This window comes from Leptodactylus fuscus, chromosome 4, assembly GCF_031893055.1.
Source record: "Leptodactylus fuscus isolate aLepFus1 chromosome 4, aLepFus1.hap2, whole genome shotgun sequence".
Classification (NCBI taxonomy): domain Eukaryota; kingdom Metazoa; phylum Chordata; class Amphibia; order Anura; family Leptodactylidae; genus Leptodactylus; species Leptodactylus fuscus.
In genome coordinates, this window is record NC_134268.1 from 199,657,768 (window position 1) to 199,675,411 (window position 17,644).

At 42.8% G+C, this 17,644-nt stretch overlaps 1 protein-coding gene across 2 annotated transcripts in view; it reads left to right on the top strand.

Moving 5' to 3' along the window:
• LOC142200907 (integrin beta-1-A-like) overlaps positions 1-17,644 on the top strand; it is a 52,916-nt gene that overhangs the window by 18,112 nt on the left and 17,160 nt on the right. Inside the window, exons 11-16 of one of the 2 annotated variants that reach the window (XM_075271609.1) lie at positions 4,745-4,947; positions 5,247-5,485; positions 5,566-5,788; positions 5,951-6,183; positions 6,270-6,436; positions 8,792-8,872. In XM_075271609.1, coding sequence (XP_075127710.1) covers positions 4,745-4,947; positions 5,247-5,485; positions 5,566-5,788; positions 5,951-6,183; positions 6,270-6,436; positions 8,792-8,866 — 1,140 coding nt within the window. In that variant the 3' untranslated portion in view covers positions 8,867-8,872. The remainder of the gene's footprint in view (positions 1-4,744; positions 4,948-5,246; positions 5,486-5,565; positions 5,789-5,950; positions 6,184-6,269; positions 6,437-8,791; positions 8,873-17,644) is intronic. The other variant, XM_075271610.1, reaches the window with a different exon arrangement.

Consider the following 17,644-nt stretch of genomic DNA (forward strand, 5'->3'; position numbering starts at 1 on the left):
CCATAGGCTGTAGATAGGGAGCCAAAGTCAATGCTGGGCGTACCACAGGAGGATAATACATCCCTGTTCTTAACCTGCCGATACACCCTAGCTCCCCATAAACTCCCGCCCTAACAAGGGCAGTCCCAAGCTGTCCCTCAAGGTAAGACCCTATATGTCCCTTTGTCCCTACGCGTTTCCCAGTGCAGTGGCGCACCGCTCATCAGGGGATCTTATGCTATGCTGAATTCTAACAGCAGACTCCTTCCTTCTATCCCATAGAGAAGAGATGCCCACAGTGGTAGGACAAGCTCTGGATAGGGAAGTTCTTTCTCCTAGTGCTGACTACAGATAATGACACTGGCAGCACATTTTGCCTCCTCCTGAGGCTATTTAACCCATTCATTTACCGGCGCTCCGCCCCTCACCTGTTTAGTATGAAGTCAGTGAACGGCGTCCTGTTGGATACTGGCGCCATCCTGCGCCTCCTGATGACGTCCGCCAGTTCGGCCGCGTTATCAGTTTACTGGCCGGATCCCGCGAGATTGCAGATCCGATCCCGCGCATGCGCTGATGTCCTCAACACGTAGGTATCGCACGGAGTCCCGTCCCGGACCCCGCGCTTGCGCAGTGCCGCTTAAATGCCTAATCGGCATGTAGAAGACAAGTCAAGGAGTTAATGGTAAATAGAAACCTCTCCTACGTTACATATGCATTGAGAGTCATCTCGAACCCTCCCATTCTCCATTGTATTCACATCCCACAGTCAAATATTTACCCTCCCCCTGAATCGTTCAGGAGGTAAGTATCTGCAGGATGTTCCCTCGTCTCTACCTTTTTACCTAGCTCCTAGGAACATTTATTAATGCTGGATTCTATCATTTCTGGTTAACATGGACACTCAACAAAATGACATAGATAAGGACTTAGTAAAACGAACATTTGTGAACAAGGAAAGAGAAAATGAGATATACCCATATATTGACAAATCTGGCCCGGATACTGTCCGGACCCAGGTCCACTTTCTATATCAAATGAAGCAACAGAAATTCAGTTGCTCATTTAGACCCCGAGGAGCCTCCGTTTTTAGTTTGAAGATCCATTTGGCTTCACACTGCAGCGTCATTTTGAACCAATCCCCTCCCCTTGGGTGTGGCTTAACCAAATCAATCCCCATAAATCGTAGGCAGTTTAGATCCCCCCCATGAGTGGAGTTTACATGTCTCGCTATAGGGGTGTCCCTGTGGTTACGTATGTCCCCTAGGTGTTCACCAATCCTTTTTCTAAATTCCCTATTTGATTTTCCTATATACTCCATTTTACACTGGCATGTAATTTTGTAAATCACACCTTTCGATCTACATGAAATAAAGTGTCTGATCTCAAACACTTTTTTTAGGTTTTCCGAAAAAAATTGCTTGCCTGTCTCCAAATGAGAACAAGCTGAACACCCACTACATTTAAAACAGCCTTTTGGTGGAGACAACCAAGTAGAATTTTTTTGAACGTTTAAGTGACTATGCACTAAACGATCCCTCAGGGATCTTCCCCTGCGGAACGTGATCTGCGGTCTATCACCTACTACTGCCTTTGTCAGGATCCAAGGTTAGGATATCCCAATGACGCTGCAATATTTGACGCACCTCTGATGCTCCATTGTCATATGTTCCAATCATTCGGACCATACTGTCCGAGTCCATTGTTTTCTCCTTGGCCCTCAACAGTTGGGTACGATCACAAGCCAGAGATGATTTAAACGCATCCCTCAAAATATGGTCCGGATATCCCCGTTTTAAAAACCGGGATCTCAAGTCTGCCGCTTGGTCCACAAAGGCCTGCCCACCAGAGCAATTCCTTCTCAATCTCAGGTATTGGCCACGAGGTATTCCCCTCCTCAACGGGTATGGATGACTGCTATCCCATCGGAGGAGGGAATTAGTGGCTGTAGCTTTTCTAAACACTTTTGTCTCCAGTGTGCCATTAATTCCCTTTGAAATTAAAACATCCAAGAAAGGGAGCGATGAACCACCAATTTCACATGTGAATGACAGGCCTATCATATTCACATTCAGATGTTCAACAAATCTCTGAAAGGACTCTGGAGTGCCCCTCCACAAGACCAACACGTCATCAATATACCATGCCCACAGTTCAATCTTGTTTGTAAATTCCTCATGTTCCTCCCCAAAGACCATCGTCTCCTCCCACCAGCCCAGGAGCAAGTTCGCGTATGTGGGCGCACATGGATTCCCCATGGCGGTGCCCCTGAGCTGGTGGAAGTGTTGGCCATTAAAGACGAAGAAGTTGTGAGTGAGGGAAAATTCTAAAAGGTTGAGGATAAATTGACTGTGGGCACGGTACTGATTTCTACGTGAACGCAGGTAATGGCCTACCGCTTTGAGGCCCCACTGATGCGGTATAGATGAGTATAGGGCCTCCACATCAATGGAGCACAAAATAACCTCATCATCCAAGCATACTCCCTCCAACTTCCGTAGCAGATCAGAGGTATCCTGTATGAATGATGGGAGAGAGGTCACATAAGGTCTGAGAATCCTATCCAGATACACTCCCACATTCTGGCATAAGCTATTAACACCTGACACTATTGGTCGCCCCTTTAAGGGGGACAGGCCTTTGTGGACTTTCGGCAGGCAGTAAAACGTCGCCTCCACAGGGTACAAAGGCATCAAAAATTCAAATTCCTTGTCCGAAATCAATTTAGAGGTTTTGGCCTCCAATAATATAGTACGTAAAGCGCTACTGAATTCCACTGTTGGGTTGCTTCGCAATATAGCGTAGTTATCTCTCTGGAGGAGCAGGGACTCACACATCCCTATATATTGGGAGACATCCATAAGCACCACATTGCCCCCCTTATCTGCCGGCTTTATAACCAGCTGTTTATTGGCTTCCAGGCTCTGCAGGGCTTCCATTTCAGCCCTGCTTAGATTAAGGGGGCAATGTGTGCGCTTAATTTTTTCAAAGTCAGATACCACCTTGTTGATAAATACATCAATACAGGATAATTCACCAATAGGAGGAAGTTTCGTACTCTTAACCTGAAGGTTAGAAAAAGGACCTTGACCAGTAGTTTCACTCCCTTCTTCCCCTAGGTCCGCTAGCAATCTGACATCTGGTAATAGATCTACCGGAATTCCCAACTCTGCACTCAACCTTTCATCCTGTTTACAGAAAAACTTTCTCCATCTGAGTTTTCTGGCGAAAAGGTGTAAATCCTTCACCCAGTTGAAGATGTCAAAATCAGAGCTGGGAACAAAGGAAAGGCCCCTACTTAAAACACACATTTGAGTTTCAGTAATGGTAAAGGACGATACATTAATCACTTGGAGCTCAGTAGAGCTTGAGATGGATTCCTGTTCCTTAGGAGGTACGACTGTTCTAAAAAACCTCCCATTTGGGTCTTGGCTCCCCTGTCACGTCCTCTCCCTCTCCCCTTTGCTCTCCCCCTGTTAGATTTACTGCGGGTCTCAGAGTTTGATCTTTCTGTATCAGTTGAGGAGATATCTGTTTCTCCCCCTCTAAATGTAGATCTATCTCCTATTGTGCTGTATACTTTATTCTCCCTGAAGTCTTGTAAGTCTCTGGAGAACTGTTTGTGTTTCCGTTCCTTCAAATGATATTGAAATTTCTCAAGTGTGTTTTGAAGCTGAATTTCTTTCGATGCAAATTCAGATTCCCCCTGAAACTTTTTTTATAATATCAAGATGTTCCTTAAGCTGATTTTCTAAGACCTCTAGATGATTTTTCTCCTCCTCCAGAAGTAACTGAAGCAACCTAAGTGAAAAGCCTGTGGCCTCTTTTTCCCACTTGGCTAGCAAATTGGCATTCCTAATACGACTGGCGGGAAGAAGTCCTACTCTCAAGCCCCTAGGCACTATACCGTTTTGTATGTAGTTTTCCAAACTTTGGATCTCCCACCACGAGACTATTTGCTCTTTAAAAACTGCCGTAAGATCTTTAAATGCCGTATTGAAAGAAGGAGTATACCTCTTTTGTACAAAAGCTCTATCAGACTGTAGTCAGCACTAGGAGAAAGAACTTCCCTATCCAGAGCTTGTCCTACCACTGTGGGCATCTCTTCTCTATGGGATAGAAGGAAGGAGTCTGCTGTTAGAATTCAGCATAGCATAAGATCCCCTGATGAGCGGTGCGCCACTGCACTGGGAAACGCGTAGGGACAAAGGGACATATAGGGTCTTACCTTGAGGGACAGCTTGGGACTGCCCTTGTTAGGGCGGGAGTTTATGGGGAGCTAGGGTGTATCGGCAGGTTAAGAACAGGGATGTATTATCCTCCTGTGGTACGCCCAGCATTGACTTTGGCTCCCTATCTACAGCCTATGGTAAGACCGTTTCATTACTATTATATCCTATTGGGCAGACTGTAAGTGCATTTGTTTATGGTCACTATGCTTTCTCTGTTCACCTAGAGGCATAAGAAGCCATGATGGATATTTCTCCAATATATTGATGTTATGTAGCTGAGTGGGACACACGAGCATACATTAATTGTCTATTTTGTCATTCCTTATACAGGTTATTAGTGTTACATGTCTGTCAACACATTTTAAATATATTTATTAAATGTTAAGTTTTATTTTGCATCAGAGCGCTAGTTGTATTTGAATATTATCTGTTGCAAGTCACGTGTTTCTTGAAACTTTTTGAAACGCGTGATAGCTCATTGGTTGGCTTTTTGTTCAATGGGTTTTTATACTAAGTGATATTTTTTTTTGTTTTAGGTCCAGTTTGAGATCAGCGTAACCGCACACAAGTGCCCCAAGAAGGATCAGACTGAATCTATTAAGATCAAACCTTTGGGTTTTACCGAAGAAGTGGAGATCCTTCTGAAATTTATCTGTGAATGTGATTGCCAACAAAGCGGACTACCAGATAGCCCAGAATGCCACAATGGAAATGGCACATTCGAGTGTGGAGCCTGCAGGTACATTCATGGCATTGTGCCCGTACTGTCTTATGCTCTGGTTATCTCCTGTAGATCTAGTCTGTACAGTATCTTTAGTCCCATAGTTATAGCCATATTGCACCCATAGTGCAATAATAAAACTAGCTTTGTGTCCTGTTAGTTGCAGGCAGTATAGCAGTGGTGACGTGAGAAAGCATTATAGTGTCACATGGGCTATAGATAGGACATTGGTATTAGAAAACTGTATAGCCCCTTTACGAACTGCTACATCTGTCCATGGATAACCCTGTACCAATTTGTCTTCTCGTTTTGTCCAGATGTAATGAGGGCCGTATCGGGAAACATTGCGAGTGCAGTACAGAGCAGGTCAGCAATGAGGATATGGACGCTCAGTGCAGGAAGGAGAACAGCTCCGAGATCTGCAGCAACAACGGTGATTGTATCTGCGGCCAATGTGTGTGCAAGAAGAGGGACAACCCCAATGAAGTCTATTCCGGCAAATACTGTGACTGTGACAACTTCAACTGTGACCGATCTAATGGACAGACCTGTGGCGGTAAGCATATGCGCGATCCTCTTTCCCAGTTTTGTTTTCTCATTAGCATCAGGCCATAACATGTCTCTTATCTCTTCCAGGTAATGGAATTTGCAAATGCAGAGAATGCGAGTGTTTCCCCAACTTCTCTGGAACCGCATGTGATTGCTCGGAGGATAAGTCGACATGTATGGCGTCGAATGGTCAGCTCTGCAACGGGAGAGGCACTTGTGAATGTGGGAGGTGTAAATGTACAGACCTCAAGTTCCAGGGACAAACCTGTGAGATGTGTCAGACCTGTGCGGGGGTGTGCACTGAGCACAAGTGAGTATTACAAGGGTCTCTCTTGCACGGTTAGTATAACATATAATGCTTTTTGGGGAAGGACCAGAGCCTCTATAGGACAGTATAGCGGAGTAGATGACGTGTATGGGCAGCGAGCAGGGACTGTATTGTCAGCTGCTGACATAAATTATTTGTCCATAGGGAATGCGTTCAATGCAGAGCCTTCCAAAAAGGAGAAAAGCAAGACGTATGTAATAGTCAGTGCCTCCATTTCAACTATACCATGGTGGATAGCCGAGATAAGTTACCTCAGCCTGGACAGGCGGACGCGCTCACACACTGCAAAGAGAAGGACGCCGATGACTGCTGGTTCTACTTTACCTACTCCGTCAATGCCAACTCCGAGGTTCATGTACACGTGGTGAAGGATCCAGGTAAGCCCCCAGCTATTGGGTCACTTGCAGCTGACTTCATTCATTATATATGTGTATATAATATAGATTTTCTATATAATTTGTAGAATGTCCCAGCGGCCCTGACATAATCCCAATTGTGGCCGGTGTAGTCGCTGGTATTGTTCTCATCGGCCTGGCACTGCTGCTTATATGGAAGCTTCTTATGATCATCCACGACAGAAGGGAGTTTGCTAAATTCGAGAAAGAAAAAATGAATGCCAAGTGGGACGCTGTAAGTATTCAATGGGAATTGTCTATTGAAAATGTGATTATACAAGCCACAGTTCTCCAATAGCAAAAAATTAGCCTTGTTACCCATAGCAAGCCGCCATTGTGTAGCGCTTAGTTCTTACAGTGCCCTGGAAAAATGTATAAGCTGTTCTGTGATTGGTGGCTCGCTGGTATGGCGGTAACTTTGGTGCTCCAGTAATGTCTGTAATTGTTGTGGAAGTTTTGGGGTAGTGGCTTAGAAAATGGGAACTTATTCCGGGCGCTAGTTCCCTTGTCCATTTGCCTTGATGCACCCATTGTGTGTAGAGATGTAATTGATGATTAAAGGGGTTGTCCAATACTAAATATGATGACCTATCCTTAAGATAGGATCAAATTGGTGAGGGGTACGGCCCATCTGTCAGCTGCAGGGTACGAAGCCAGGAGAAGACGACTCTGTACACTGTAAGAATAGGTCATCAGTATCTAGTCTTGGACAACCCCTTTAAGAATAGTGACTTGGATCAGACCTACGTATTGAACATTATTCTGATAGTTAGGCATTAACTCTTGTCTCCTTCCATATCTGTTTCATACATATTTTCAGTAAGTCTTTTAACCCTTCTCCATATTTCTAATTTATCTTTCTTGTTAACCCTTTTTTGGTTTCTTTTATGTGATCCTCCCTGTAAAGTTCTCCATGATGGCTATATGCTTACTGTGGTTATTTTATAGTAGGATTAGTTAGTGTCTATGTATTACTGACATTGCTTTCCATATAAAAGTATGCACAACCTGTGCTAGATAGAAAGCTGTCACTTAGCTGTAATCTGAAGAAATGTGGTAGAAACTGTTCAGTTTCTCTGCAGCACCTCGGGGGATATTGTCACTCCTTAGGGAGAGACCACCATATAGGTGTGTGGAGACTTGTTAAGCCTTTAGCACTCCACTTTGCAAGGAACTATGGGAAGAATATGCAAATCTGCCTTCCATGATGTAATTAGGAAGACAGTTGCTGCCTCAGTATTGCAAACCAATAGAGGGCGCTCACTGGAATGTGCAAGCCTGTCTTATGACAGGATGCCAGTGAAATAACCCAATAATGGCTTCTGCAGCACCTCTGCAGGCTAAAGGAAGAATTACACCATCCCTATTCATATCAGTGTAATGCAGGTCCTCCAGAGCCAGAGACTTTGTAATTGCTGTCTGGACGAGAGGTGAGGGCTCCACTTCCCCAATGGTCCTTTTTCTGGACAGGAAAGCCCCTTCACAACCCACACACTATGCAGAATGTAATAATAGCATATATCATACTGCATTCTCTCTGAAATGGGAAGCTTTTTTTTAACTTCTTCCCCCAACACAGTAGTAAAAAGGAGGCCTGACCGTAAAGTTACTTCCCCAAAAATACAAGCTCAGATTGTCTGAGGACATTAGCTGAGGGGGTGTTTATTATTATTATTATTATTATTATTATTATTATTATTGTTTATTTAAATAGCACCGTTAATTCCATGGTGCTTTACATTTGGGGGTTACATACAATACGCAAAATATACAGGTACATATCATACTAACAGTGATCGGCTGGCACAGTGGGGTAGAGGGCCCTGCCCGCGAGGGCTTACAATCTATGTTTACACGCACCCCCATCACACAGTGCATGTTATATGTCATGCAGGGGAATAAAAAATTTAAAGGCATTGTACAGGATTGGAAAAACATTGCCACTTCGTGCAAAAACCTGTGCCACTTGCGTCTTTAGGTGGTCTCTACAGATGAGACTGGGCTGCTATATGTTCACAACCCGTGGAGATGTGCGTTATCGTTTTTTGGGAGAAAGTAGCCATGTTTTCTAATCCTGTGCAACCCATTTAATAAAACTGGATGTTAGGAAGTCTCATAACTTCAAGTCATGCGAGACCTGTAAAGGCATCTGACCCCTTAAATAATAAATAGGCGTTAAATGATTTATCATGGGGTAGTCAGAGGTATAACTAGGGGTATAACATGGGCCCCTCTACCATAAGATACCGGTATTATAACTGACACATGAGCGGGGCTCTCACATGTTGCATACATGCTGTGCAGGGTCTTTGCTATGTGTGCGCTGTCCTGGATGCCTTCAGCGATCCTATAGTTATTACATAAAGACCGTCTGCCTGTATAGTCACAAGTGTAGCCATCTAACAAACAGCGCAGTGATACAGAGTGGTTATTGTGGCGGGTCTATAGAAGTAGTCTCCGAAGATCCGGAGTACTCGTGGTGCGCAGCCAGCGCCTCGCCTATTAGATGTGTCTTTGATTTCTTTTTTTACAATGTCTCTTTCCTGTTGTGTCACTGTGATCCTCTCTCTCTGTGGGTTCCTTTCTCCAGCAAGAGAATCCCATTTACAAGAGTCCTATAAATAATTTCAAGAATCCCAATTACGGACGTAAAGCCGCTCTCTAAGCCTCAGTTTGTATCTTCTCTCTTTTTCTTTGTGCCGTTTTCTTGCATGCTCGTGCTCACCGCTCATTCTTACATTAACCCTGTGTGAACCAGCGTCTGCTTACTGGTGACGGGTTGCTGGATTTATGGTAAAACTGGTTTGCAAGTGGCTTGAGTTTTATAAGGCTTTTTGGTAGATTTTTGCATCCTATAACCCTACTGAACGCGCAGTGTGGAATTGACTTTGGGAAGACTTCCAAGACTGCCTAAGTACAGTACAGCTTCTGCGGGGAGCACATGCCATATAATTTGAGTTTTTTTTGGCAGACTTTTCTTAATAAATTAAAGGGATGGTTCCATCTGGGTATCCCCCTTTTAATTTGCAGCTGCCAAAATGTGAGGTGGTGATGGGTGGTCCCACTGCTGGAAACCCTCAGCAGTCTGTTTTTTTGCAGCGTGAGGCTGTCTGAACGTGAACATATCCTAAGTAGTGATGTTGCTGTGAGAATACATAGCAAGCATAAGGATAGAAGGGCATTTACATGGACCAGTGATCGGGCGTATAGTTTGTTCCTGGTCATTGTCCCGTGTAAATACTGTATGCTGCAAGATGTTCAGGGTGAACGATGATATTAACAATGCTTTGCCCCATGTTAAAGGATTGAAGGGCACCTGTACATGCATCTGATTTAGTTTCCCTATATGTCATGCATAGTGGCCATGACCCCCTTTAGAGGACCTCCTTGTATACCCAACAATGTATCCCATAGACTGCTGGCCTGAGGTGCAGCATTCTGTATCCTCCTTACAAGGATCCTTCAGCTTCATGTCACAAGCTCCATGTTCAGCTGTCGCTTGCTCTTCTCCTAGAAGATGCGTTTTTAGTGTCCTACAACCTTTTTGCCCTGGTTCCCTCTGTTTGTTATATTGCCGTCTCGTTGGAAACCACCTCTGTCCTTTATGGGAGGCGTCGCTATTACTCATACATTTCCTTTACTGAAGTTACATGACTTCACGACTTGAACTTTTGGTTGAGTTGCTGACTTACTCCCCGGCCCATTGAGGATAGTGGTTGGTTTTTCCATGAGGACATCAATGTAAGTTATCGCTCCCCGGCTAGATTGTGCAGCAAAATACTTGACAAGGGAATCTACAAAAGGATATAGTGATCCCATACCACGTATATGACATGCCTGTTAGAGGGGTACTCTACTCCATCAACTCCAGCAGAAACGGACATACACTGACTTGTGGGGCAGCAATGGGGCACTTGTACTCACGTCGTTGCTCCCCCCTCCAAAACAGACATGTGTCTTGTTGGGGACATTAAATTGTCCTCATAAGAGTATGTTGCAGGGTTCCAAATTAAATAATTAACAGGCCTAGATGGGCTACCACCCATTGAGCCTGGAGAAGCCACACACACACACGCAGCTGATAGTGTATCAAGTGAGTTCTGATTTATTGTTACAGAGAGTCAATATTTATACAGACAAAAGCAGGTTGGACTTATGACATAACATAACATACCAGGATTGGATGTGGAATGGTAGCCTCTATCCATTGGCTAAAGCATTACATTCCACCAGGAAGCTAACCCCCACCCCAGTCATTGTATATGTGTATCTCAAGGCTCCAGAGATAATTAGAGATCAAAGGCCTGGTGTCACTTCTTGGATCTAACTTTCAGGGTTCTATAGACATCCTGAGTTACACACTCTTGACACAAAGGTGCAACTCTGAAGTCAATCAGCTAGATAAGGATTCATTAGCATTCCATTTCCTGGTAGCCCATAGCATCTCCATGTTAATTAGTCTAACCAATTCCTTTTGAGACAAGACTACATATCTTTGCTAGAGAAAAATGGATGACAAATACGAGATAGAAGATATGATTCTAACAATTCCCCCATTTTGAGATAATTGGATACAGAAATTCATATTTAGGTACTTCAGTGACTTAACGTCTACTGCTGGACCTTCCCAGATTCCCCTTATATATATTCCTGTATTCCAAATTAATCTCAATCATAGTTCTGGCCTGTTATTTTCAGTCTGATTATACATTCACTTGCTTATACTATGTATCATTACTTCCTGTTGTGTTATGAAAACAGCTATATAACATGACTGAGGCTAATATGGGGCTATGAGTACATATCCTACAGTCTGACACATTCAGATCAAGATCATATGATGTTTTAAAGAAAAAACTTATTGTCCCACTCATTGTCAAATGTTCTATGCAGGCTTATCGCCAGAATAATCTGACAGTAACATCGGGTGAATCTTCATCGCTGTTTGTGTAGAGACTTCTTTGCAATGTGAAGCATGGATACAGTTACTCTGTCCTTCAAGTTTCATAGAAGTATTAGTAGTTAGCAGCACTTGGAGAGAATCATCAAATCTTGGATCAAGAGGATTTCTCACGTGTCATCAATCTCTTGGCTCAAATGAATAGGTCCCGTCCACTAACTTAAAATCTGAGAGGGAGGAGAAAACTCAAAACTATACATTAGTCAGATGTTTTTGCCAAGACATCACATAGTCAGTCAGTACACCATAATATAACCTTAACCTACGGGCTGACCTGAAGATAGTTTGATATGGGCTAAAACCAATTCTTCTGTCAGGAGGGTACCTTATAGAAAATACAAATACAAGTGACACACTACATCTTTCAATAGCCGTTTATCTGCAGCCCACTTGTGATGGCTTTCTTCACCAGATATGCCCCAGGCCATCCTGAAGAGAAATCACTATACACACAAGCACGTACTTATACCGTCTCATCTTTAGTAGTTACTAAAGTTATAGTTATAGCATATAGTTATCCTGCAATCCCTGGAGCAGGTACAAGGGCTCTGGGCATGGCTCAAAGACACTTTTCATTTACAATATGCCATGCAGGCTCACATATATCTGTCAGTAGTGATACTAAATCCTGCAGCCACCCATCCTCCGCTCACCGGGTCACACATGGCTACTTCTACTCATAGAAACGTTTCACTTTTCCTGAACTCTGCTCAATCCGAAATATATACATTATTTTATTCATTATTTCACCTGTGAAATGTGTCCCTCTATCAGACTCTATCATCTCAGGTATCCCCAATCTACACAGAAGCTCAGATATCAATTTCTTGGCAGTTACCTGTGTCGTTGCTCAGCTGATCCAACCTGAGAACAAAATACACACAGACCAACACATATTTGTACGTTCAGATTCAGGCAATTGTATGTAATGGATACAGGGATTTTGGTGTGCATGCGATGTGTCTTAACTACCTGCCCTGGATTGTGTAGAGCACCTATTTGACATGCTTTTACGTGATTCCCTGCAGCCCTTACAAAAGCTGAGGCAAACTATAGTTTACCCACTAATGACTCCATGGCATTTCAAGAGGCATGCACCTTACCGTGGGCCAAACCAGCCATTTGGGGGTACACTGATTTATCCCCCATTTTCACATTTCTTCACATTCTCTGGCACCAGTCACCTTAGAGTACAGCCCCTTGGGGTCTGCTAGGTCAATGTCTCACCTGGTTGAGACCCTTCCATGGCAGTAGTGCCGCTGCTTAATCAGCCATTTTATTTCCAATACTCTCAGGGTCTCTTCCCTCTGTGTGAGCTCTGACTTTTACAATTGCCAACTGCTTAGGGAGCAATATGGCCATATCTCAACTGACTTACTAAGTTTCCATTCTTAATTGGCTTGCCCTGTGCCATCAGGAAGTTCCTGGACCTCCATATTGGACCATAACCATGTGCAATGCCATACGCATACCTGGAGTCAGTGTAAATGTTTGCTGTGCTATCAGGCTTCTATAAGGTCAGCCTCTTATACTGACATGTGTGGTGGAAGGGCTTCTTATACTATGGTGTCATGTATGATGACTACAGCATACCCTGTATTCAAATTTGCCTTTTTCTGTTAGGTACCTGGAACCGTCCACAAACATCTCATAGCCAGGATTCTCCAATGGGGCATCAGTGACATGACTGAAGCCGCCTCTTCTGAGAGGGAGTTTAAAAATATCTCATCTACTAAATATCTCATTATCTACTCCCCCCGTTTGAATCATGAACTACTGGTAAAAGAGTTGCAGGATTCAAAAGTCAAATAATGCTGAAATGAGATGTTTTGAGGAGGATTGTAGAGCAAATTCCATGTTGCTCTATCTTGCCAAAGAAATATGACATCTGTCTATCTGTGTGAGGATTGCCTTACCACCGTTCTGATAGAGGAAAACACATCAGGTTCATGTCTGTCTATCTGTGGCACAAAGAATAAAAATTAAAATTATCAACATATCACAATAATATTCACTTAATTTCCCATAAAACATTTGTCTAATCTTTTTCATACACTGGTGGTTTTTGCTATCACTTCTTTTAGTTAAGGTGATACCAGACACTTCTAATTAGATTTCCAGTGTCTCACTTTTAAGCTATACAGGGCAATACAATACTCTATTTCCCCTTTAGCCGTTATACAATAGGACTTTTGAGACCTAATTAAGACACTAATTAAGACACTGTAGTATGAGGGTCCAGCCATTGTAAGTCGCTGGCTGGCTAAAACTTGCCAAACCTGTATTCAGACTTATTTATACAATCCTAAGTAAATTCAATTCTCTACAACTTCTAATTATTCCAGAATTATAACTAATTCATTAAATGCTCAAAATATATCAGCAGAGAAGGCAAAAACTTTAAGGGATCAATCTATCTTCCCCCTCCCCTGTCATAACAAGAGTTTATACACAAAAACACATTACAGAGCAGATATCCGAGTGACTTCTGATCTACTTAGTCAGATGTCTATCACCTTGTAGCAAACAATGCCGCAGAAATACCACTTTTTGTTTTGCAAAACTACGATTTATCTTTACCTGTGTGTACATATTAAGATAGCTCACATGCATTGCCTACCCCTTTATGGTGCCTAATCCCATATCAGAAGGATCAATCTGAATAGAAATGACCAATAACATTGTCCAAGTATTAGATACAACTTTTTCACAAAATAATTCCCGATTGTTAACATTCATGGGTTTATAGTATAAACTCATAACCAATAAACACTGAGTACCTAGTACATGTACATGGTATATCAAGTACATCTCATATTCACCAGAAGACATATATATATATATATATATATATATATATATATATATATATTCAACAATGGAAAGAATTTATGTCTCCTTTTCATATCTACTTATAACCACCCTCTGTGGGGTTATCAGCATTCAATTTCTTCATCTGCTCCCTGTGGAGACTGAAAATGTAGCAATATAAACATGAACAAACAGAGCATGTACATATAGCAAATACATGTAACACATATGGGCCCATTCATTTCCATACATACATGCAAACTTCACACTGGAGCTCCAGACAACACACATCCATTAAGTCATAAAGAACTTGTCAAGTTTTCATATATTTTGTACAGTGATATCATCTTCTTCTTTTCCTACAAATAATCACAGGGTTAGTTATAATTCCTGCACAGCTGAATATTGAAGAAAAATAAACAAAACATGTCATTAGATTGCTTCGTCTTCTCATCAATGTGTATATCACTGGAAAATAAACATAATAATGATTATCTAAAATTTATGACATTAATCCAATTCTAAAGACATTAAATATGATTTAAACAGCCAATACTGATACCAACATTACATATTAATATTTCTGTGCAGTCTTTGAATATTTCCATGGCAAACCCCACTCATCTAATTACCACTTTCCTTTACAAGATTCCAATCAAAGTTGTTACCACTGTAACATCACAATAATCTTACACAAAATCAAATACTGGCATTGACTGAAAACAGCTTACACTATAAAGTTATAAATTATTAAACCATATATTCCTAATTGTCCATACATTATACCAGTGGTGTTACAATGTTACAATTTCACTTATAGCTGACAACTTAGCCACCTGCTGTCTCCCCTTCCTCTCCCCCTTCTTGCTGACTTCTACCAAACCTGCATACCATGATACCTCTGCTGTGGATATACAGAGGACAATAGGAGGTGGGGAAGGGGCCTGACACTCATTGTGAATTTATCTGGTACCTGGGAAAGCTGGGTGGATTCCTCCTTAGTTAGTACAGAAACAGGAAATGACTCAGACAATGAGACAGCCAGCATACAAAATTCATCAGTGGTAATAGCTGATGTTTCCACTTGTACCTCCCCACTAGGATCAAATTTTATATTTGCACCAAGCACCGTTAACACCTCAGTACCAATAAGAGATGTTGGCACATCGTCACTAACAAGCAATTTGGTGACAACATTTTTCCCTCTAAACTTCAGATTGAGTGGCACTGTTTCTTTTAAAATGATTCTTTTTCCTCCTAATCCAACACAAGATTGAGATTCATCAGTCCTCAGCTCATAAGGTATGTGGCATCCTTTAACAACAGAAATGGCAGCCCCTGTATCCACTAAGAAGGGGATTTCTTCCCCCAATACCTCCCCTTTTATGTATTATTGCTACACCTTCTTCTGTTTTTGCAGGGAGGACTGGTACAGGGTTGCCAACTCCTCATTGAGGGATGTTGGCACATTGGTCAGTGCCCTGAGCTGGGGGGTTTCCAGCTTTTAAAGACCTACAGTCTTTTATAAAATGGCCTGGCTTCCTACAGTGATGACACTTGTAATTGTGTTTTTGTTTGCCTCCTTGTCTGTTGTGAGTTCTCTGGCCAGAGTTTTTATTATTGATGGCAAGCAATACCTTTTTCTCCTTCTCAGACCTGTGATCTAACTCAAGGCCCTTGGCAGCTTGTAATAAGGCAGGGGCTTCACTATGCAGTCATTCTGGTTTACAGGCTTACAACCTTGATTGTAAAGGTTGTTTAAGACCTTCAACAAAGGCACTAGCCATGAGCGAGTCTCCCATTCCACCCATATCATCATAGCCTAGATCACTCCACCTTTGCTGCAATCTAGCAAAATACTGCTCCACAGACTCCCCTTTTTCTTGGGTCACATCATTGAGCGCTATGGATGTTTCTTTTAATTTATCCAGTGCCCATCGCCCAAGTCCTCTACAGAGGTCTTTTCCAGAAGTAACATTTTTCATCATGGTTGCAGAAGGTTCAGCTTCAGTGCTTGTAACAGCATTCATTATAATTTTACCCATTGCTTCCCCAGCTTTAAGAGCTATAAGGGGGGCAAGATCACTCCAAGTGGCACTATATGTGGCCTGAATCTGTACCATATGTCGGTAAAAAGGCATTGGTCTAGTGACAGGGTCAGGCAATTGGGAGATAAGGCTAGTTTGTTCAGAAGGAGACCAGGGTTTATAATCAACAACAATTTTGGGTCGGACTTCAGTCCTTCTAGTACTTTGAAGCCTGGGAAAAAGAGAAGGGGTTGTCTCAGTGGAGTCGGCTTGTTCTGTAGACAAATCTGCCTCCTCCTGTTGTGGCACTACCTCCATTGGGACATACACAGTTCTAGTTATAACAGGGTATAAGCCTTTTTGTGGCTTAGGACGGGGTGTTCCACAATTAAAACAATCCTCACGCCAATCAGGATTTTTCTGACCACATCTAGCACATGTCCACCCATCAGGATTACCTGGAGCAGATGGTGCAGAGTTTTGCCCATAGGGAGGTGGGTTTTTCTCAGGGGGAGCATAATACATGACTCCCTTATGTTCCTTATTTCTATACCCCTCCCTTTCTATTTCCCTGCTTACCTGCGTCCAATTATCCAATATCTCACCTAGCTTGTGATCCTGAACCCAGCCTCTGTATTGAGAGGCAAATCCTTCCCAATGGCTGCTGTTTAACACTCCATTTGCACTACATTTTGCTTTCTTCAACAGTTTATTGCATCCTCTTCCAACTGCTCTCTTCCCTGCTCTTTCTCTAACTATCTCTTGAGCTGTTTTCCATACTGGCTGACTCTGCACTTCTCCCATTCTGTTCTGCGTGCTTTCCTACTACACACTGTCTCTTCCTGCCCCAAATTCCTATTCAATGGAGACTTTCAAGATCAGTTTAGAGGATTTCTGCCTTTTTCTTGCCCTTTCTTTCACAAGATACTGCACACTATATATATATATATATATATATATATATATATATATATATATATATATATAGTATCTAAGTCGAAAGTGACTTTCAAGGTCAGATCAGGGATCACTATGTCTAGAGATGAGCGAACAGTGTTCTATCGAACTCATGTTCGATCGGATATTAGGCTGTTCGGCATGTTCGAATCGAATCGAACACCGCGTGGTAAAGTGCGCCATTACTCGATTCCCCTCTCACCTTCCCTGGCGCCTTTTTTGCTCCAATAACAGCGCAGGGTAGGTGGGACAGGAACTACGACACCGGTGACGTTGAAAAAAGTAGGCAAAACCCATTGGCTGCCGAAAACATGTGACCTCTAATTTAAAAGAACAGCGCCGCCCAGCTTCGCGTCATTCTGAGCTTGCAATTCACCGGGGACGGAGGTTTCCGTCCAGTTAGCTAGGGGTTAGATTCTGGGTAGGCAGGGACAGGCTAGGATAGGAAGGAGAAGACAACCAACAGCTCTTATAAGAGCTAAATTCCAGGGAGAAGCTTGTCAGTGTAACGTGGCACTGACGGGCTCAATCGCCGCAACCCAGCTTTCCGCGGATCCTGAATGGAATACACTGACAGTGTATTCCCGTATACCCGATATATACCCCCGATACCCGTTCCAACGGTGTGCCTCCCCACCTTCACCCCAGAAATACCCTGCAAGTCCCCTAGCAATAGAATTGGGGCTAT